Raw genomic sequence first — 24,380 nt, forward strand, 5'->3', positions numbered from 1 at the left:
TCATACTTATTTTGGCTATGAACAATCATTGTTCATACCTCAACATAATGTATGATCAGTAAGAATACATATTGGAGTTCATACTATATATACAGGGTCGTTTCGGTTGGGCCGGACCATTTATTATTTTGCGCCAGGGGTATACTTTGAGTAACTTGACTTTTCATCTATCCAAGCCGTTTTTAATTTCGCGTCAAGAGTATACTTGACCTTTTATCTACCTAGTCCTTGTAAGTGATTTAAAAAAAATGGTTCAGAGAGTTACTTTTTCCTCCGAATTGTCCAGAGAGTTACTCCCTGTATATATTTTAATAGAGCGATATTTACACCCAAAATTGTGGGATTGGCAAGGCTAAAGGGTACTAGAAAAATGGTTATACCATTTATATCCTTTATCAGAACAATAAATAAGCCAAAAGTCCCTAATTCTAGTTTTTATCACTGATAAAAACTAGCCAGATTTACAAATCATTGGTTAGGACAAGTTAGACATCATAATCACTAATAAAACTGGTTTTTTGTTTTTAATCATTCAAAAGGACAAGTCCATGTTGACTTGACTTTTTATTTTCTTTTTGATCCAATTATACCCTTCTATGCTTCGTAGTATATAAGTCATTCATTTGAACTAGAAACAGAAAAATTGGAGAAACCATCAAGCGAAGCAAAAATGAAACACAAGATTGATAGTTTTCGATTGAAGATTAAAGCTGAATCTAGAGGTTCTACATTTCATTCGATTCGATTTGAAAGTTTGTCTCAACTTTATTATTCAAATCGAAATTGATTTGATTCGATGTTTGTTTTGATTCATTTTATTTGTTTGTTGAATTAGAAGGTGTTTTTACTATTTTTTTTTTGTTTGTTAACTATCTTATTAATATATGTGGCTCATTTACGCCAAGTTGCTTCCTATATTTAAATCGTCATGGATCTAACTTTTTGAGTATGCACTAACAACTGTGTATACCATATTTTCTTAATGATGTGGTTGGTTGATTTTGTGCTATGAATTTTTGTGTGGTGGGTGTTTTTTGTTATAAAGGAGGTTCGTTGCACATTCGTATCAGGTTGGAAACTTGTTTGGATGATCTTCAACGTGAATTGAGTGACAAGTGGTATGATTTGGGTTCGAATTCCTTTAATTTGTCTTTTTTCCATGATGGCAAGGGCAACATGATTGAGACCGATGAAGAGATACATTCTTTGGCATGTTATTGCTTTGTTGCAAAGAAAGAGTTAACTGTGAAGGTTAAAGTTGCTTGTAATGTGTTTGCTCTTGCTTGTAGTGTTCCTGCTCTTGCTTGTAGTAGTTATGCTCCGGGTGAATCTAGTAGCTCAAACTCGTTGGTGGTTGGTGCTTGTGGGAATGACGAGTATAAGACAATTGCTTGGGTGTATAATTTCAGTGGGGGTGTTGGGCAGAGGTTTGAATTAGGTGCGGCTGAATTTCGTTTGAAAGTTCTCAAGTTTTCTATTGCCACTAGATATAAGTATAAGTTCACTAAGAATGACGAGTGTAGAGTTATAGCTATTTGTGGGAAGCGATTGGAGACAAATTGTTTATGGTTAATCCATGCCTCAGATAATTTTGGTGCATTTGCAATTAGGAAAATAAACCCTATTCATACTTGCGGGTTTGCGTGTAAAGACTATAATAATCCTCCAATGACTAGTAATTTTGTGAAGAGTTTGATTATGGATTATGTAAGTGATACACTTTCAATACCGGTGAAGACGATAATTCGTTACTTTAAAAAGGAGTATGGGTTGACTGTGAAGAAACATGTTGCCTATATGGGGAAACAATTGGCTTTAAAGGAGTTGTATGGTGGGGAAGGTATTTCTTACCACCAGTTGGTCTGGTATATAGAGGAGTTGATGAGAAGACACCTTGGGAATTGTATTGACCTACCAATAAATAAGGAGATATGTAAGTTTGAGAGGGTATTCATAGCCTTTGAGGCTTGCATTCATGGATTCAAGTATTGTCATCCTATGGTGTATTTAGACGGAACATTCTTGATTACAAAGTACAAAGGTTGTTTGATGGTGGCAACTGCGAAGAACGGTGATCAAGGTAAGCATTTGCTATTTTAGTTCAATTGTTTTCCTTCTTGTTTATGCAGGGGGTAAAGGTATGCGGATGCATGTATGCGTGCACACCTTAGCATTATACTGTAAAAGTTTATATTGTGTTCTTTTATTTATTTAGGTTTATATCCTCTGCCATGGGTGTAGTTGATGGTGAAGATGACACTAACTGGTATTGGTTTCTTGATAAGTTTAAAGGGGATTTTGGATACGAGAGGAGGTATACATTTTAAAGCGATCGGCACCATGGGTTGCTTGTTAACATTCCGCTAGTTTTCCCAAGTTCATATCATAGCTTCTGTCTTTGGCACTTGAAGAACAACTTGAGAGCTGCTTTGTCAAAGACTAATTCAGTTAGTAGACACTTAGTCAAGTTATTCTCGATTGTGCATATGCTCCCACACACGACAAGTTTCAAGGGAAAATGGTTGAGCTCCAAACAATTAGTGGTGATCAAGTGGATAGATTTTTAGCTAGAGTTTCTTTGGAGAACTGGGCAAATTTATGTTTTCGCGGTTCAAGATATGGGGAGATGTGTTTTTCACTAGCAGAGTGTTTCAATAGTTGGGTAAAAGACGAATATTTTCTCCCCATCACCTCCATGTTAGATCAAATTAGAAAGAAAATGATGAGTATGGCGACTGAATGGAGGAAGGATTCTAAGGGTTGGGCTACCATTCTTTGTCCTCAAATGGAACTGAAGTTAGCTGAGAGGATTGAGAAAGCACAGTTTTTGGATGTGATAAGGTATGATGATTATGTGTTCCAAGTGATTTCGAAGAATAGTGAGTATCGTGTTGACTTGATATCTAGAGATTGCACTTGTAATAATTGGAAGATAGACGGTTTCCCTTATATTCATGCAATTGAATCCATCTTGTGTAGTGGAGAATTTGTTTATGGCTATATTGATATTGCTTTCCACACCTCGTCATTTTATAATTGCTACTCTCATGGTATTAGTGCTATAGATAACCATGAAATGCTAAAGGAGATCTCGACTTCCTTCAAGTGCTGCCACCAGATGTCAAGAGGGGTCATGGCAAACCATGTTCTAAGAGAATTGAGAATACGGGTGCAATGCGCAACAAGCGTCATAAGTGCTGAAAATGTCATTCGACGGACTACCACAATCACAAGACTTGCACTGGGGAAAAGAATGCATACCAAAGGAATGAGTGGGAAAGGAGTAAGGCATTCTAATGTTGCAATTATTTTTTTTCAATGTCAATAAACATAGAGGAAATTGCACATACATTCAAGTAAACATACATGATTCTCTATTAGATATTATGTCAGAATTCAATAAAAGTTTATTTTAGTTTGTTGGTTCCATTGTTTTGTTTACGTATCTATCCTGGAATTTCATCTCCTGTTAGTCCACATTATTTTTGTATGTGAGAGGGTATGCGTAGTTTTCAGTGCACACTTAAAAGGGTATGCACGGACTTTGGTGCATACCCTCTTTTGGGTGTGCACTGACAGTTTTTGCCTTTTGGTGGTGGTAGTTCATCAACAAAAACTGATTGTCAACTACCACAATACATACACACAACCATCTCAAGCTGCATTTAAGCAAATCCATGAGGAGAGACATGTAGTGTGGTTGAAACATTACCAGTTAATTCAGAAACAATGTATCCTGCACTGACATGGTATGCACCATAGATTTTTTTTTGTTTGTTTTGTACAAAGCCACAACATGTAGACTTGGTTAACGCACAATTAATACTTATACTATATTCAATTGCATGAATTAAATTCATTAAAATAAAAATATATAATGTAAACTAAATATTGTAACATTTATTAAAAAAGTACTTGTTTTCAACTTATTAACTTCATTATCCAACAAAAACATACATCAATGGCACTTGAAAGTTGCAACTAACAATTTCATCCATTCGACCAACATACATTTCCACAATCAAATTCCTGTGTTCGTATCAAATTTCGCTTACATTTTTTGTTCTTCATGTTTCTTCATTTCTTCTTCTTCCACTCTGTCAACCTCCAACAAGATTTGTTCCTCAAATAACTCTTTATTACAATATGATTCCGTTGTCTGTTGTGATAGCAAATTCCAGCTTCTTGGAGGGTCATTGAGTAAGCGGACTGCAAAGTCACCTTGCATCCAAAGTGCATCTTCTCGGGTGAATTCTTTGAAATGATTAGGCTTACCTTTCACTACATATTCCATCAACTTGCATACGTACAATCCACAATCAGTCCTGCATTGCATTATAGAAAAAAAAAACGTTATAATTTATAACAAAATAATAGTCAAAAATGATTTTCAAAATATGCTAATTTCATGGATTATGAAAGTACTTACGCTGTTTCTTGTTAAAGACAATCACCAGTGGCTATTTTATTTTCTTTAATGAGTTGAGCCATCACATTCCCCTCCCTTTGAATACGCTCATTAATGGCCTCTATTAGTTTCCCTTTCTGTTTTGCAACAAACAATTTTGTTAGTTTTCAAACAATATGCTATTGTTGCATATAGATGGCAAGCCAAATTAATTGTTTCTTTTTGCATGTGTTTTGTAACTTACCAGCACTCTTGCAACTTTTCTTGTTTTGTCGTCTTTGGCACCTGCCCTAGCAGAGTAAAAAATACTCCATTCAGTTGATGCTCCTCTTGAGAATTCTAGGAGTAGCATTGTCCAATGGTTGTCAACATTTAATGGGATGCCAATATAATCGACATCAAGCTCGATGGTGTTAATTATTTGCTTTAGATTGCTCTCTCCACCATTTTCTAGACTTTGCTACTAAAGACATGTATATATGCATTATAATCATAATCAGATTGTGTTAAACCAAGTATGTTGTAAAATTTTAAAACAAAAGTCGGTGCATACCACTGGATTACCATAAAATAAATAGTAACTTGTGGTGTGCTTGCACAAATGTATGTGCATGCCCAAAAGTCTTTGAAAACTAAACAAGTAAGTATTTAAGTGGCTTATAAGCAAAAGGGTTAGTTGTGATAAAATAATTGCAATACGTACCTTATCTCCCTCCAATGAGTTTAGAGGGAACCTTTTCAAAGCCTTATCTAGTATGTGTAGATCCCACCTTGCACACCTCGGTGTTACCTCTTCTTGGCCTTTAACTTTCCCTACTAGTTTGGTGTGCTCGCACAGCCAAAACTGTAATGTCCACAACAAAAACTAAATTAGAAAATGAAGTAAACACAAACTATGTTGCAAGGAGTATATAAACAAAAGAAACTAAATTTCTTTTTACCAAAAGTAATAAAGTACATCCACTAAATGCTCTCTGCACGTTATACTCATTTACCACTTGATGCTTCAATTCCTCCAAAACTGGTTATGCCCAACAAAACTTGTTCATAATTCTGAAATCTTCCACACACTCAACTAAGTATTTGGAGACCCTATAGCTTGAATTGGCGAAGAGGATGGTAGTAATAACATATAAGGAAACAAGCCTAGCAAAGTCATCATGCCTATGTGCATCTGTGCTCACCAATGTTTGTTTAATGCTTGCTAGAATGTGTTTGGATTTTATTTCTTTTACTCCACGAAAATACTTTAACATGAACCTCGACTGCATGTTTGTCTTCAAGTGTCGATGATTACAACTCGGCTCTAGGAATCTCTATCCTTGAGGCAGCCCAAGAATCAAAATTGTATCCTTTAAAGTCAAACTAATCTTTTTTCCTCCAATATCAAATGCATCATCATCTAGGGAGTAGGTTCTAAGGATACTAAATATCTGTTGGGAGGACTTTTTAGTACTTCCTTTGACAATTTTTCCACTGTAGAATGCGGTAAAGATATTCCGAAATGGCGTTTTCTCCATTGCCATCACGCACGTATTCCTCTGCAATCTGTGGCCTATTTTCTTCAATTAGTCTATACATCCATTTGAAATTTCTTCTGCATTGTGGCGGCTTTGCCTTAGGCCTTTTCTTCTCGAGCACCGAAACTTCTTCCTCTTTTTCTGTTCTCTTATTCCTTTTGTTGCCAACCGGTTTTGTCTTCTTCCTATTGTTGCCACTAGATTCCATCTTCTTCCTTTTGTTCTTTCACTTCTCCATCATGTTTTTCCTTTTGAGTTCCTACATAAGTATTGAAGAAGCATTTATTTAAAAAATTGTAAGCAAAGCAATATTATAGATCTAATGTATGCACTCATAATTGTGCATACTATGATTTTTTCAACTGAGCAAAATAACAATACAAATCTATAGTATGCACTAATAACTGTGCATACTGTGAATTTTTCAACTGAGCAAAATAGCAATACAAATCTATAGTATGCACCGTGAATTTTTCAACTTAGTGAAACAACATTATAAATCTGATGTATGCACTGATAACTGTGCATACCATGATTTTTTCAACTGAGCAAAATAGCAATAGTATGCATTGATAACTGTGCATACCATGAATTTTTCAACTGAGCAAAATAGCAATACAAATCTATAGTATGCACTCATAACTGTGCATACCATGATTTTTTTTCAATTTAGCGAAACAACATCAGGGCCGGCCCTAAGTTTCCAAAGGCCCAATGCAAAGTCCGCAACATGGAGCCTATTTGTTTACTTTTTCTGGGCTATTGTTTGGAGTTTTAATACCATAGTGGGTTTTGTATAGCTTAATGGGGCTTTTAGTTTCGGTTTAATTTGGGGGCCCTATCCAAAGGCTTAGACAGCATAGGCCCAGGGCCGGCCCTTAACAACATTATAAATCTAATGTATACACTGATAACTGTGCATACCATGATTTTTTTCAACTGAGCAAAATAGCAATACAAATCTATAGTATGCACTGATAATTGTGCATACCGTGAATTTTTTAACTGAGCAAAATAGCAATACAAATCTATAGTATGCACTCATAACTGTGCATACCATGATTTTTTTTTTCAACTCTACCAAAATATTCATATGAACAGGCAAATAAACTTTGTTATGAATTGGCAAAAGAAATGTTATGAATAAGCATAGAACACATGCAGATTTGGCATGCACGGTTGTCTAGTACATACCTAAATTCGGGTGTTCATGAATTTAGGTATGCACTACACCCGAATTTAGGTATGCACAGCAGTGCATGCATACCCAAAATTATCACAAGAACACATGAAACAATTTAATTTTGATGCATATCAAAATGAAATGAAAAATTAAGATGCAAATTTGTTACCGCGAGTGTTTCTTTACTCTCAGTTTCTCCATCATCATCATCCTCAAAACCTTCATCCACTTCATCAAATTCACTCTCTTCATCGTCATTTTCTGTGTCATCTTCACTTCCAGCATCTTCGTCATCTTCTTTGCCTTCTAAATTTTCTACAAATTGTGTGAAATGCTTAGCACAATAAGCTTTACCTTCCAGCACAGTAAACTAGCTTGCATGAATCTATTCTACAAAATTTCTCATTATCTTTAGTTTCTTCTTCATTGATCTCTTCTTGTTCTTCTTCTTCACCAAAAAAATGTCCAAAAATTTCTTTTGATTCCACATTGTGAGAAAGTTTTTAATTCCGTCATCATTAGCACATTCAATCTGATCACTTTTAGATGGAGAAATTGACATCTTCGAGTTCAATTGCGGGTTTTTAAATTTGGGGAAAGTTTTTTCGGTATTTTCAGTCTCACTCTCAAATTTGGGTTTGGGATTTTGTTTTGGGATATTTTGTGGTATATGAATAGGGATAGAATCATATTTTTGGGGAATTGTGGGGATATTTGAGTCATTCAATTCCAAAGTCAACTATTGTCCTAAATAGTGTTTTTGAAATTACGGTGGCCTTTTGGGTTTATTATTTCGGAATTTTGTCCTTTTCAGTTTTGTTCCCTTATCAAAAATGGGTTTACACCCCCAGTTCCTATTTTTGGACGACAGTGGGTGGGCTTTCGTGAGTTCATTCTTTTCGACAGAAATCACTTGCCGCCAAGAAAATTGCAAGGCTCTTGTCTACCCACGACAATCCCAAATGTGGAAAATAGAAATACAGGGCAATCAACCACCGACTCAAACCACAACCATAGTTAGCGAATTATTTGTTTAATTCGGAAAACGTTTTAAAAAGGTCATATTTTTCAATGATACGGAATAATTTGTTAATTCAGTAAGAAATCATTAATTCTCGAATAATTTGCCCCCGCATTGATTTCATTGTTAGCAATTTGGCGAATTTATCGTGTTTTCACTATAAGTCTGCTGAGTATGAAATAAAATTTTCTCGTATTTTTTTATTTTTAGCTTCTTATTATACTCGAATTACTTACGAACTGAACTTTTGCCGTTTCCATTTTTTTTAATCCATATTGAAAAAATGAATTCTCATCGAAACTCGAATTTTTTTATTCGAGTATTTTTCTTATTGAATTTTTGCCACATTATGAATTACGAATTGCTAACTATGACCATGACTCATCGAAAAATTAAATCTTTAAATTGACTACGGTAATGAAGTTCTGAAATAGATGGTGAGCCACGACACAAGAATTCCGCCACAGATGCAATTCCACGACAACATGTCACTGTGGAAACCTATAACTTACGGCAATTGGTTGTTGTGGGAGTGGGATACATATATATATAATTGGATTGGAAGTTTTTGGGTTGGTCCACTACACCAGATTTTTAAAAAAAAAAGACAAAGCTACCGACACTTTTGTTTTGTATTTTTGTGAGTATGCCCACCACGTGTCGTTGAACTCCCCTAAGCGTCGGATAACATTATCACAACCCATAGAAAATAACTTGTTTCGTTCTCTCTCACCAAAATAAGAAAAAACTTGTTTCGTTCTCTCTAACCTATTTTTCACTCTCAAAATCACTCTAAAAAACCACTCTCAAAATCTTCATAATATTTGATCGATCCTCAAATCGCTATCTTCAGCAAATCTACAATCTCTTCAGGTAATTTCAATTATTTCTTTATCAAATCTATAATCTCTTTATCATATCTAAGCGATTTCGTTTAGATTTTAACGTTTTTTAAAGATTAATATATTCATATAATCTTTAAACATGTAATCAGGTTCGAAATTAGTTAAACAGAGTAGTATTGTAATCAGGTTCAAAATTAATTCATATCAAATGTGACGTCACAGTATACGGTTGCTACGAATGATGCAATCCCACGACAACCAATCACCATGGAAACCAAGAAGTTACGGAAGTTAAATACCGTGAGACACATACTGGACAAAAATGTGTTATTGTGAGGCAACACATTTGATAGTGATTATATGTGGAGATAGTGGTGACAGAAAAATAAGTTGTGGTGAAAAGATAAAGGTGGTGAGATGAGGGATGGTGGTGGTGGCAAATTATATCATGGTGACGATTAGGGACGGACCCAGGAGTTTTGTCGAGGGTATTCAAGTAAAAAAATCAACAACCAAAAATTTCTTTAGTATCATGTTAATAAAAAATAAAAATCACATACAAACAAGTAACGAATAATTTCGTAAAATCTTGAGGACACAAAAAATAGAAGGTTCAATTCAAGTCAGAAATTTAACAACAAAAATTTATTTAGTGTCATGATAAAAACAAATCACAATTTAACGAATAATTTCGTTAAATCTTGAGGACACAAAAAATAGAAAGTTATACAAGTATCCTGCCCAATCGAATATGAGAAAAAGTCCAAATAAAAGAGAAGGAAAAAAATTTGGGGAAATTCACTAGAAAGAAAAATAATTACTAACTAGCTTGTAGGCCCGTGCATACGCACCGGCTCTTTTGAAAACATTTATATTTTTTCTACAAAATTGAGACTACCGTTTTAGTTGCTAACCCGTTTTAATTTTCTAACAAATTGTTTTAAATTAAGTTTTAAAAATCCATTTTTTTTAATTGGGAGAGAGATTCTATTTTAATAGGAGAATGATTCCCATTTTAATTAGATACACGGCTAGATTTTCGCTTAATTTTCAATAGAGGAGGAATTCTCATCTTAAATAGGAGAAGGATTCCCGCTTTAATTAAAAGTGTTAGAATTTGTTTTAATAGGAGAAAAATTCTCGTTATAATAGAAGAGAAATTCCCGTTTTTCAAATAGGAGAGAAATTCTCGTTTTAATAGGAGATGACGTGGAATTTTAATAAAGCTCGAAAAATACCCATTGTGGGAGCTTTAATATTAAGACTAGCTTGTAGGCGCACCGGCTCTTTTGAAAACATTTAGATTTTTTTTTAGAAAATTGGAACTACCGTTTTAGTGGCTAACCCGTTTTATTTTTCTAACAAATTGTTTTAAATGAAGTTTTAATTAAATTTTAAAAACCCATTTTTTTAATTAGGAGAGAGATCTTGTTTTAATAGGGGAATAATTCTCATTTTAATTAGATATGCTAGATTTTCTCTTTTCAATAAGGGATGAATTCCCATTTTAATAGGAGAATGATTCCCGCTTTAATTAGAAGTGTTAGAATTTGTTTTAATAGGAGAAAAATTCCCGTTATAATAGGAGATGAAGAATTCCCATTGTAAAATAAAAGATTCTCGTTTTTCAAATATAAGAGAAATTTCCATTTTAATAGGAGATGACGTGGAATTTTAATAAAGTTCAAAAAATACCCCTTGTAGGAGCTTTAATATTAAGATATAGTTTAGAATAAAGCTTTAAAAGTGTGGACTTGGGCCTACAATACAAAGTCCATGATTTAAAATGTTAAAAATAATTTGTCAACTAATGGGGAAAGCCTTTTCTATGCTAAAGAGTAAAAACTAATGGGCCAAGTTAATTAGTAAGATTACTATTTTTTTTTTGGCAAACTCGAGGGTATTCAGGGTATCTCTAATGGGGGGTGTAAACAGTATAAAGTGAAAGTGTAAATTTTACACTTCAAATGCTAAAAAACTCCTTCCAATAGGGGTTGTATATCATAGGTAATAAGTTATTAGTCAATAGATGGGGTGGGGAATTCCCCATTTCGCTATTAGGGCATCTCCAATGGGGCGTGTAAAATGTATAGAGTGGAAATTTTACACCCCAAATATAAAAAAACTCTTTCTAATAGGAGTGTTATACCGTAGGTAATAGAGTATTAGTTAATAGAGATGGTGCATGGGGAATTCCCCCTCTCGCTATCAGCTAATAAAAAGCCCGGACAACACTCGAACAGACGTCTGAATAAAAAAACATTCGGACATCACTTGGAGTGTCGTCCCTATCTATCTCTAAAGTCACAATTTGAAAATTTTAAACTCGAATGTCACTTCAAGTGATGTCCGAGTTTAAAATTGGACTTTTTTACACTTCTCCATTGGGAATATAATAGAGAGTGGATATTTATGGCCTCTACAATAATTTATAATTGAAGTTGTAAAATCCTAATGGCACCTAGGTGGTGCCTATGTGGAGGTGTAATTTTACACTCCCTATTGGAGATGCCCTTAGTTAATAAAAAAAAACCCGGACGTCACTTATAGTAACGTCTGTTTAACTTAAAAACTCGGACATCACTTCAACTCACGTTTGAAGTTTTTTTTTTTTTTTATTTTTTTTTTCCTGTTTGCGACAGTCTAAGTCCGTCGCTCAGTGATTTACAACTATTACAAAACAAGGACGTTACTTTGAATAATGTATGAAAGAGGACCACTATTTGTTTTAAGCTTTTGTGACTGACCAAACCCATCATTTTTCATTATTTTGAATGGGCTGTGACAGTTTAAGTCCGTTGTTATCTATTTTTACACATTTGCCTCCACCTACCATTGGAATAGCCACAAATAGTAAATATACACTTTATGTATTTGGGATTTAGATAAAGTGTATAATCCTAATGGCGCCTATGTGGAGGTGGATTTTTACACTCTCCATTGGAGATGCCCTCAAGTGAATGCCCTGATAATACACTAGGTCGTCTATGGAGATCTATGATGGTGGTAATCAAAGATGGTGGAGGCAGATTGTCATATTAGTTATCTTTGTGGTGGTTTACACCTCCTATGCCAATTCTATTTTCCTTTTCCATTCTATTTTTTGGCTCAAAAATATTTTATTGAGATGAGGGGGCGCTTTGTTCTGTGCCTGAGAATAATGGAGGACTGGAGGTGTGTACCGTACTGCATGTCTCTCAATTAATGGAGGGGTGCTGTAACCATGAGATTTAGCAAAGGGGTGTAGATACCGCCGCCCTATTTTAAGGGTATATTCCCTATATGGTTCACTATGAGTCTAGGTTAAGTATATTTGGATTGATTTGAGGAAAAAAACAAGAGATCTGCATCATAGGAATAGTCATTCCATATTTCCAGTATTCTCAGCTCATTTGGAAAGAGTTGCAAGAGAAAAATGTTAAGTTCTTCTTTTACAATTAGCTACTTCAAGCAGCTGTTGTCAATTTGTTAATTTAAAATTGAATTGGATTGTTTGGACCCTGTCACTTGGTCCCCGTGAACCAAGGTAATCAACATCAACTAACATTATAAAGTAAAAACGACATTAACATTGCTTATTACAGTACTGGATGCAACCGCGCAAGTGATACTGCCAACCTCCTGAACTCCATCCATGCAAACACGGTCCTCTTATAAATCTATCATCATTTTAGTAACAACTTGCGTACAGAAGTACTTAGTGCCAATTAATTGCAATATAAAACCTAAATTTGCCTATTTTTCTAAGGACCAAAAAACAGTAGGCATGAAGTAGTAATGTTCTCTGTTTTGAAGATCATGGAACAAAATGAAGTTCTTCCCTTACTGGGCATCTGCACAGCATGTTGATTAATTTCTCCATGACCAACACCTTAGCTAAAGTATCAATAAACGGCTTTAGAGTAGTAATTAGATTAATTTCATTGGTTACTATATTTTTACTCAGTCAGTGATGTGACCACGATATTTATGTCGTCGGCCTCCATATCAGTGTTTAATCTGTCTCATGCTATAGTCTGGGGATCATTATCAGGTCAATTACCAACAAGCCAACATAAAATTCATATAAAGAACTATTCAAACAAAGATCTACATCACATAACACATAGGTGATTTTGCATATATAAATGGCAACTGATTTAAGTATAAATATATATTCTTTTTAACAATTAGTAAGCATTATTCATTTAGTTATATTTAATTTGGTGGGCAGTTGTTCTATCTCAGTCTTTCTAATTCCACTAGCACCTGTAATACTTAATTCTAGTACACCGTACCAAATAAGATTTAATTTTTGCTTTTCTTTACTTAGGTTGAAGCCCCCATAAAACAAAACCTTCATTCATTTAAAATATTTAGTAAATCACTACCAAACTGACGTTAATTTGGCTTTTGGTTATTTATCTTCTTCTCCATGTCTTTCTATGCCGGCCAGGTATGGAATAAACAACTGAAAATTTGTTCTAGAATCTAGTTAATGACCATGTCATTGGTCCTACTTTGATCAAGTATGCAACTTAGAAATATGGCCTGCATGACTCCTTAATAATCTCCCTGTCCTCTACTTTCCTTTCACTTAGTCTTCTAAACACAGTAAGTGAAACTAAAGCTATCGTAGAAACAAGCACCATGATGAAGGGAGAGTTTGAAGTAGTTCATGGAGGTCTAGACTTCATTAATCAACCCCATGAACAATGGGACTGCAACCCTCCAATCACTTTTTCCGCGACAGCCCTTCATACAAATTCCTTATCAAGGCCAATGATGGGTAATCAATCAAATACAATGGAGAAGTTTGAAGTCTCAGATTGGATGGAACATGTAGCGCGGCAGTTCTCTGAGACTGCAACCACCAATAGTTTTCAGACTGAAACAGCTGTGTCAACTACTGCAGAGAACTTCATGGTGCAAGCTATAGGTGATTCATGTAGACCTCAAAAAACTGCAAGAAGAAACTATAGTCTTAATGTTAATGGTAATGTTGGCGGGATTCAATGGAATATACATCAAAGTAGCTGTAACAATAACGAAGGAAGCAAAGCTATGAACAGGTTAGATGAACATGGATTGAGTTTATTAACTCTTCTTCTTGAATGTGCTGTTGCCATTTCAGTAGACAATTTAGGCGAAGCTCATAGAATGGTACTTGAGCTCACCCAAATGGCTTCACCATATGGGGCATCTTGTGCTGAGAGGATAGTCGCATATTTTTCTATGGCCATGTCTAGTAGAATTATGAACTCCTGGCTAGGTATATGTACCCCCTTAATCAACCATAAAAGTGTTCATGGTGCCTTCCAATTCTTCAATAACATCTCCCCCTTTATCAAATTTGCACACTTCACTTCTAACCAGGCTATCCTAGAAGCTTTCCATCAAAGGGACAGGGTTCATATAATTGATCTCGATATCATGCAAGGACTACAATGGCCTGCATTATTTCATATCCTTGCTACTAGAATCGAAGGCCCTCCACACGTTCGGATGACGGGAATGGGCTCGTCTATGGACCTCTTGGTAGAGACAGGAAAACAACTATCCAACTTTGCAAAGCGACTAGGGTTGTCATTTGAATTCCACCCAATTGCAAAGAAGTTCGGTGATATCGACCTTCCAACAACGATTCAAGTCCGCCGAGGAGAGACCGTAGCAGTACATTGGTTACAACACTCGTTATATGATGCCACAGGACCTGACTGGAAAACAATGAGGCTACTTCAACAACTAGCACCAAGAGTTATCACATTGGTTGAACAGGATATAACACCTGGAGGATCATTCCTCGACCGCTTTGTTGGATCACTACATTATTACTCAACCATCTTTGACTCTCTAGGTGCTTCATTACCCACCGATGATCCAAGTCGCTACAGAGTTGAGCATGGCCTTCTCTATAGAGAGATTAACAACATGCTTGCAATTGGAGGTCCTACGCGCAGTGGGGAGGAAAAATTCAACCATTGGCAAAGTGAACTAGCACGAAATTGCTTTGTTCAAGTACCTATGAGTGGTAATTCCATGGCTCAAGCACAACTCATCCTCAACATGTTCCCTCCAACACATGGTTATAGTCTTGTACAAGGTGATGGTACATTAAAACTTGGTTGGAAAGATACTAGCTTGTTCACTGCCTCTTCTTGGACATCACAAGCTTCTGTGTAGGCTTTTGACATGTGAAAATGTATGTCTTCCTTGAAAACATGTAACTTGAAACGTGCCTTTGTGTCACTAGTTAATAGTTATCCACCTCCTTTAACTCCATTTTACTTCACTTTTTCAACGCTTTAACTTGGTGACTACGTATGCATGCAATTATTCTCTTTAATTAATTATTAATTAGTCACCAACTCACCATCTTAACCATGTAGCTTTATATGTGCAATCATATATTCAAATCAAAAGATTGTATTCTAACTTCCAAGCAGGGGCGGATAGGATTATTACAACTAATATACACTACAAATTTTGTTTTTGGGATGAAGTATACATATTATAACTAGTATTTTTTTTCGGAAAAGTTGGGTGTGTCCCCTAGATCCACCCCTGCCTATGCCTATACCAAATACAATTGTTGTGGTTTAATATATTGCATACCCTGCCAAAACCAACAGTTTCACCTCCAGCATATCCAAGTCCTAAAGTAGCAAAGCTTTTTGTGAAATACTACTAGCACCAAAAGTAGCTTGACTTTGAATCTTAATTGAACAAAATGTGTTGGACTAGCAAGGTACCCAAGTCTAGTCATTGCAAACGAGTAGCCGAAAACCCATTAACAATCAATGTTCTCTCCCACATTCCAAGCAAAGAAGCAAAAACTAATATTATGCATAAACGATATGTTCATAAATTCATCGATAACACTAATAGTCTAGGATGTTTAACTATTTTTTTTAAGTTTTATAGGATAAACAGATCCGGTTGGAAGCGCTTAACATAGAATAAGTACCCTCGACTTCTCATTAAGTTTTGATTCTAAAACTTTAGGATCCAACAAAAGTTATTATTCAAAGATGTTTCTACAATCACCGGATTTGATCGACCATTCTAGCCATTTCGGGACAACTAACATAAAACGGATCAGAATTATAACCTCATCAAACAAACATCAAACAATCATTGAAGTACACTTTATTTAGCACCATTACTAACTAAAATTGGTGTATTAATACCATTCTCTTCTTCAAGTTTATGACATATCGCTTTACATAACTCAAAAGTACCATGTTCGCATTAATGAAAACAATCGATGGGGTATCGAAATCAGGTTCTCGCCAAACCAAAACAAAAGATAAAACAGATAAAGTACAAATTTTGAACTAGTGCAATAGCTTGATCAGTTAAACGGTTTCAGAAACTCTAGAACTCAATGTAGTATCGACCGTAAATAGTGTTCATACTATTTTTTTTTTTTCAATATTTGGTAGATCCGCTTCCAAGGAACTTATGATGTTGCGGACTTGCGGCTAGCTAGCAAAGTAGCAAGTTGCCAGCAAAAGATACTTGTGTAATTGTACTGTGTGTATCGTATAGTTTCTTATTACAAAATTCTAGATCGAGTTATTATATTGTATTTAGGGAACATTAAATAATATATTTTTTTTTGGTAACGAACTAAGAGCATCTTTAGCAGTAGTGATATCAACCTAGCATCAAACATTAAGAATTTGGTGTTTTTTCAACTTCAGGAGAACTACATGTTGATGAAAACACCAAAAAAAACACCAAACCAAACACCAAATCGACCAATATTTGGTTCCAGGTTTGATGCTGTATCAAATCACTTACGCGGTTGTAGGAACACCACGCGGTTTTGCCAAAACCGCGCGTTTTTCCTAAAACTGCGTGCTCTAAATTACAACAATGGGCAAAAAACGGTTATATCTTTCTAACCCTATAAATTGAAACACTCACCCCATATTTTTATACTCACTTCTTTTCTCTACTCTCTACGATTTATTCTCTACTATTTACTCTCGATTCTTAAAACAACAATGAGTCAATAACCAAAATCAAAATCAAGAGGGGCTTCATTGGATACAAGAAGAAGATATTGCTCTCACCAATAGTTGATTACAAGTTAGTCAAGATGGTGTAGTAGGAAATGAGCAAAAGTCGAACGATTTTTGGGCTAGAATTCTAAATACATTTCATGCAAATTTAGGAAGAATGACCGAACGCAACTTGACGGGTATGAAACACCGTTGGTCTATTATTCAAGCTAATATCAACAAGATTCATGCTATTCTTTCTAAAATTCAAGCATCTCCTCCAAGTGGCTATAATGACAATATGATGGTAAGTATTTACTTTTTATTTGTTATTTTGATTAACAAATACATTTTTCAATTATAATTTAGTTTTTGCTTAATTGGTAGGTTGAGGAAGCAATAAGTGCATATGCGATGCATAATGGGGTTTGGAAGTGGATGCAATGCTATAATATGGTGAAAGACTCACCTAAATGGAAGAGGCTACAGTTGAGAAATGATTTGCATCCCACTAAAAAGTCAAAGTCAAACAGTGAGGAAGGAGGTTCATCAATTCCAATATCAACTGCGACAACTCAATTAATGGATTATGATCCACACCAAGTTCATGGGCTTGAGGATAGACCTCTTGGAAAGAAAAAAGACAAAAAAAGAAGGCAAAAAGAGAAAGAATAAGGTGATTCTAAAGTGGAAGAATCCGCTAAGAAACTTAATGCTTTTCTGATTGAACTTTCTAAAACCACCAAAGAAGACTATGAATTGGAAGCTCAAAGACAATTGAAGAAAGATGAGATAGAATTCGAAAAACTTCAATTGAAGAAAAGTTCGATGGATTGGAAGCTTCAAATCCAAAAAGAAAAACTTCAATTGAAGAAAGATGTGCTCCGAGTTCGAGAAGATGAAAATGATGCGAAAATATTAGGAATGAAATTAGAAGGATTACCCGAAGACGAGCGCGAAATTTGGCAACTCAAAAGGGCAGAAATTTTACAAAAAATGAAGAATCAACTTGGCAATATCACTGGTAGTAGTCAAAGTAGTGCATAATCTAAATTTGAGTTTGTATGTTTTTTAATTTGAGTATTTTAATTTGTCTTTTAATTTATGTCTTTTAATTAATGGCGTACTTTAATTTAAGTTTGTATTTTAATTTTAATTAGAATGTACTTTAATTGAATATTTTCTTTTAATTTAAAGTTGATACTTTTTATCATTCTAAAAAAAAATTGTATTTTCAAAATTCTCATATACAGAAATCCTTTCATAAAACCCCAAATACATAGAAATAAACTTATAACACAAATACATAGAAATTGAAACGATAAATAAACACAAAGTCTAAATGAAGTGCAAATAAAAATAGAAATCAAGTCCGCTCACGCCTACTCCACAAATACTCGACCAAGTCATTCTTCAATCTATCAAGAACAATTTTTGAACGAACCCTCTCGACGCCAGATGCCCAACGAGATAGAACAAAGTGGCGTTGATCTTCAGGAGCACTTTCTCTACTTGGTATTTCCAAATCAGGAATATACTGCGGGATATCCGTTTCGCATTCATCTTCCACAATCATATTGTGTAAAATAATGCAAGCCCTCATAACAGTAGCCATGTTCTCCAAATACCATAACCTGCACGGATTCGCTAAAATAGCCCAACGCAACTGTAATATACCAAATGCCCGCTCTATGTCTTTTCTAGCAGTTTCTTGCTTCTTTGCAAAATGTTTGTATTGTGCAATAGTCGGTTTAGCAATCGTTTGAATCAAGGTGGAATAATTAGGATAAATACCGTCAGCCAAGTAATAACCCATATCATAATGATGGTCATTCACAGTGTAGTTACAAGGAATAGCTTCATCATTGACTATATCATCAAATATTGGTGAGCGGTCAAGCACATTAAGATCATTGTGAAAACCCGCCATTCCAAAAAAAACATGCCAAATCCATGCGTCCACGATCAATCCGCCTCCAAAAAATCATCTGTTGGTTTATGCTTATGGGCGGTGTGAGACCCTTGCCACGCGGATGGGCAATTCTTCCATTGCCAGTGCATGCAATCAATGTTTCCTAGCATTCCAGGCCATCCGCGTTCCTCAGACTCTTTAAGCAAACGTTGAATATCTGCAGCATTTGGTTTGCGCAAGTATTCACCTCTAAAAATTCTAATAATTCCATCACAGAAATAGCACATGCATTCATGAACAGTTGGCTCAGCAACATGTAACATATCATCTACTAGATCAGCGGCAGTCCCATAAGCAAGCATTCGTATAGCAGCAATTACTTTTATTTTTGGGTTAATCCCAAACTTACCCAAGACAATTAACTTTTGTTGAAAATATGGTACATTATGATTAAGATGATTGAAAATACGAGTAAATAATGATGACCCATCACTAAATCGGCGCCGAAAAGTCGCGGGTCACGAAATATAGGATTTGCGCCGAAGTAGTTAGCATTTACACGAGCCAGTGTTGCCTCGTACTGACGAGGCTTATATTTTATTCCTTTCTTCGAACCACCATATGGTCTATAAGAAAACTCCACTTCTTACTGACGCAATAAACTCAGACGATGTCGAACCAAATGTAGAGCAATAGTCACTAATTTACGAGTTTTAACTGCAGTATTATCATTTGAAGAGCTCGAGCTCGATGAAGAATCAGAAGAAAATGAATCAGAAGAAGATGAATGATCCATTGAAAAAATCTTCAAAGAGTTTTAGTAGTGTTTTTTTTTTTGGCTCAAGGAGATGAGTTTAGATGAGATGGAACATGAAAAATGAAGAGAACATCGCAAAACCAAGAGAGTTAAATGGTTATAGCACGCAGTTTCTGAAAAACCGCACGGTTTTGGTAAAACCGCGTGGGTTTGGACCTGTAAGATGGGCTTTTATGGAGCGGTTTTGGCAAAACTGCGTGGGCTATATGGCGCGGTTTTGGCGAAACCGCATAGTTGCCTGGTGTTTTTGGTTCAAAATTTTAGTGTTTTTTTGGTTGATCTCCTAAAAATGCTCTAAGTAGTAAAATACTTATTAAGCAATCAATTAAATTGACATACAGATATAGATCCTCATTATGACGACGTATAGATAGATCCTCAAAAATGGCATTCAATTAATTTCCTGTACATTGTTACGACTTACGAGTCCCTCATAAAAATGGACCAATGCAAGAAATTATATACTGAGAGTGAGAACATCGTTAAGTTCTAGCCATTAAGATTATGAATACTGAAAATCTGAATTGAAAGAATTTAGGGTGGCCGGCCGGTTTGATAGTAGCTTTAAATTGACAATGCGTTTCAAAACTAATATAGGTGGACGATTAAAGATCACTCTAAAGGTTTGAACGGTTTCAAAACTAATATAGGTGGACGATTAAAGATCACTCTGAAGGTTTGAACGGTTCCATTTATATTTTGATATATCTCAGCTCAGGGTCACAATTTTGAAAAGTACAATCCACAGTCCATAATCGATCTGGTGGACACTTGTACTGTACACGCTTACAGCTCAACCTGTCAGAATGATGTAGGTATTTTCCTTTACAAATTAAACAATATATAGATGATAATGTGTTATCCAAATATGGATTTGTTAGGTATAGCAAGGCTCTATTTGGCTGGAAGAGATATTGTATTACTTAACTACGATTAGGTGATACAAGTCATGAGATGAAGTACTTGTGTGTGTGCCTCTTATCTGTCACATGTTTTACTTGGCTACTGTTTGGTTGACATTCACACTTATATACTCATTTTTTATATCATACAAAAGAAAAAAAAAAAAAAAATCATATACAAAATTTGCAAATAAAAACTTAAAAACAAATAAAAACTCGTAAACAAATAAAAAAAAAAAAAAAAAAAAACTCTAATTAAATATTGAATACATAAGCACCTAATTAATTTATACAAAAAACATTCCCAAAAAAAGGAAAATCCCAATTTGATGAATAATGTGAAAATTTAAATACCACTTTTTGGAGAAACAAAAAAAAAGTTTTAATGTAAGAAAATAAAAAAAGCGGAGAGTGAAAAATACATAAGGTTTATGGTTCTATTACTAGGGTTCCATGAAGGAGAGAGAGAAGGAGATAGGGATCGGAAAACGTTCTTTACATGTTATTATTATTATTATTATTATTATTATTATTATTATTTTCTCTCTCATTGATAGAAAACACATTTTAGCGAATCTGGGCTTTTCTTTTGGATTTGTTTATCCACACTTTTGTGTTCCCGCAATTCAAGGGGCTTACTAGAGTATCCACATTTTAGACAGACTAAACACCTATATAAGGTAAACAAAATTGCCACGTCACCAATTCCTGAATATGGACTCTCTATTCACACTGCCAAACATAACCTAAGAAAATCGTTTGCGTCTAGACCATGTTGCATACATAGTTTGATTGAGTACAAATATTGTGTGATAAGAGTTGTAGTTTTGGTTCTTTTATTATTATTTTTTTGGAAAAGATTATTGGGGTTAAGCTGACCCCCACCTGTTTTCATTGCAAAAAAGTTAAACCTTACAAGCCTCCCCAATAATTGGATCCTTAAAAGAGGCACACAAAAAACACAAGGGGGCACACAAAAAAACACAACATTAACAACTAGCCTCAAGCCTAACAATCCTAACATACATGTGAACACACTACACATGATAAGTCGAACCTAAAAAAGTAAAAATAGTAATACTACTTCCGGCCTATTCATAATTTCCTTAACAATCTTAGGATGTTCCTTTCCAAGATGAGTCTGCGCTTTCTCATAGTTACAGAAAAAACCTTCGCAGACACAATAAACATAAGTGAGTCACAATGTATTATCCTAAAACTCTTTAGTATAGTCCTCAAGACATCTCATCTTTTTGTTCTTGGTTAGCAACTTTACCTTCTTCATCATGGCAAACGTATTAAGCTCTATTTCTCCTTAAGCACGTTGTTCTTGAATCATTTTGCTTCTTTTTGGCTTCATAGTAGTCCATTGATTTTGATCCTCAGAAGGCATTGCATACCTCAATGATCTTTTAGTCAAAATAGGTGTTGGGGCTACTATAGCTGGTGCATAGTATTCCCAAACAATTCGGGTTCATTTTCCGATAGATCATCATCTTCATCATCATAACCAGCAACTAACCTTTCATACATGTTTCGTTCTCTAATATTCAACATTTGGTTTAGAGTAACTCTATGCGGATGACTTTGGATTGGTGCATCTCTATTACTCTCATATCTTTGGTCACTAAGAACACCACTACACCTTGCATAGGTGCAGTAATTACAACACCCAAACCAACACCACCATAGATGATTGTGGAACAATCACTACAGAGTTTCTTATTTTTTGAATGACCGACAGTGCCAGTCCTGAAGACAGTCCACACAGGCAATGGGCTGGGCCCCCCAAGCTTTCAGCCCAAAATAGGGCCCCCAGTCTGGCCAAATCCAACTATCAACTATGTCTCTATATCCCACGCACTCAAAGCCCATTTCAATTACACTCGATATTTTAGGCCCAAAAGAAGTCCCTTGGCCACGCCAAGTCCCATTAACTATGTACTCTCTGCTATATGTAATAAATCAACCAAGTAATAACCAATTTAACAAACCATTTAGTTGTGATTATTTTTAAAATTCGTACTCCAGCTTTTAAGGTTGATATATGTTACCTACAACGCTATCCTTATGCTACATTTTTTAACTTTTAAATTAAGTTTTGTTATTGCAAGAGTGCAAAAAAAGACAACTACATCATTTTCTTCTTCAAAGTGTGATGTGATTTTCTTTTTTTTTTTACTACATACTTACATCGGCCCCAATTTCTGAACTCGCCTAGAGCCCCAAAACTCAGGGCCGCCTTTGATGACCGAGTAATATATAATTCGTTATTAAGCTGGCTAGAGTTAACCTTGCAAATGTATCCCCTTTCAAAATGATACAGTATGATAGACATAGGAGAATTGTCATTTTGAATATCGGTACCTATCATTATGAGCTGCATTTTGAATATCGGAATCTGTCTTAATTGGTTATTAAGTGAGAGGCTAGAGTAAACTGAAATACCCCACTTATAATCGCTTGTTTAAACAATCCGTGGGTTCCGAATTGAGTGCTGACAGATATTTCTAGCGCATTATAGTAATGGTGCATGATGTCAATCTCAGAGGCGAGCCATAATATTGAACAAATAATAAGTGTGATCGCGAAAAAGAATACTCAGTTGTATAGATACGCGTATTTATTCTTTGCTTCTCAAACTTTGAATCAATGCAAGCACGCTTGTTTGAACGATATACATCCCCTTTTTTTTTCAATGCTGCAACACTTTGTGTGCTCATCTCTTTGGATCAGATGTCACCAACCTCACAAATCTCTCTTTTTTTTTTTGTAACTTGACCTATACAATACTTGTTTTCAAATTAATATGATTGGATACATCTATCATACATTGTGATATTTATCAAACATTGGGCCGTTTCTTCATCTATCAATCCTATATATTATACATTGGGTTTCGACATTAAGTAAGCAGGGCTGACAGATAGTTCTAGCGCATTAGCACAAAATATGGGGCCTATTCAATTACAAAACCTTTAATTTGGTTTTTGGTGTAAACTTGTAATATTATCAGCATTCAAAAGAATACTCAGTTGGCTTCAGTGGGTTGGAATTTATTTTTTTCATTCCAAACTTTGAATCAATGCATTCCTCTTCATTTGAAAGAATTGAATTTGATTTAGTTTTTGGGCTGCAACCTTTGTTGCTCATAATCTAATACATGAATAGATGATTCAATTATTGGGCTTGGACTTTTATTTTTATTGACCTATACAATGGCTGGGAGGTATTTCAAATTAATATGATTGTTTACATGTTTACATTGTGGGCCTTTTTCTTGACATTGGGTCGCTTTCTTCATCTATCAATCCTATATATTATACATGGCCTTGGGTTTAGGCCCCAAGTAAAGCGGAGTGAACATTTCTAGGCAGAGAGGGCTCTTTTGACAAAAAGTCATTTAGTTGGTTTCTGTCTGCCCTCATTCCGTGTCTCTTCTCTTCGTCTCTCTCCTCTTCACTCCCTCTCAATCTCTCTCTCTCCCCTTTCCACTCCTCCTCCTCCCTCTTCGCTCATGCCCCCACTGCATAACAGTATACTAGTAATAATAATATGCCTATTCACCTGTTGGTTGATCTCATAGCCCACCAAAAAACAAAATCAGTTTTCAACACGAATATTGTTTGCAACTCTCTATCTAGTTCTCAATCCCCCCAAAGGGCGTAAGAGAAGGTGGTAGCAACCATTTTGCATGAACAACACGGGCATGTTAAGTGTTTGTGTCTACTTTTACAGCACTCCATTATTTCCTAATAAAGCACTCCATTAATAACCAAGTAAT

At 35.2% G+C, this 24,380-nt stretch overlaps 1 protein-coding gene and 1 pseudogene across 2 annotated transcripts; both read left to right on the forward strand.

Annotated features, from left to right (window-relative positions):
* Window positions 1-1,176: 1,176 nt before the first annotated feature.
* On the forward strand, window positions 1,177-2,327 carry LOC147500272 (uncharacterized). The gene is made up of 3 exons (XM_086563621.1): window positions 1,177-2,080; window positions 2,130-2,138; window positions 2,242-2,327. The coding sequence occupies exons 1-3, from the start codon at window positions 1,177-1,179 to the stop codon at window positions 2,325-2,327; spliced, it is 999 nt and encodes a 332-aa protein (XP_086419747.1).
* A 9,347-nt stretch (window positions 2,328-11,674) lies between these two features.
* On the forward strand, window positions 11,675-15,236 carry LOC147500273 (scarecrow-like protein 23 pseudogene; annotated as a pseudogene). The gene has a single exon (XR_015196278.1). The product of XR_015196278.1 is annotated as a scarecrow-like protein 23 pseudogene (transcript).
* The last annotated feature ends 9,144 nt before the right edge of the window (window positions 15,237-24,380 follow it).

Source organism: Coptis chinensis, chromosome 5 (genome assembly GCF_015680905.1).
Source record: "Coptis chinensis isolate HL-2020 chromosome 5, ASM1568090v1, whole genome shotgun sequence".
In the NCBI taxonomy this organism is placed as follows: domain Eukaryota; kingdom Viridiplantae; phylum Streptophyta; class Magnoliopsida; order Ranunculales; family Ranunculaceae; genus Coptis; species Coptis chinensis.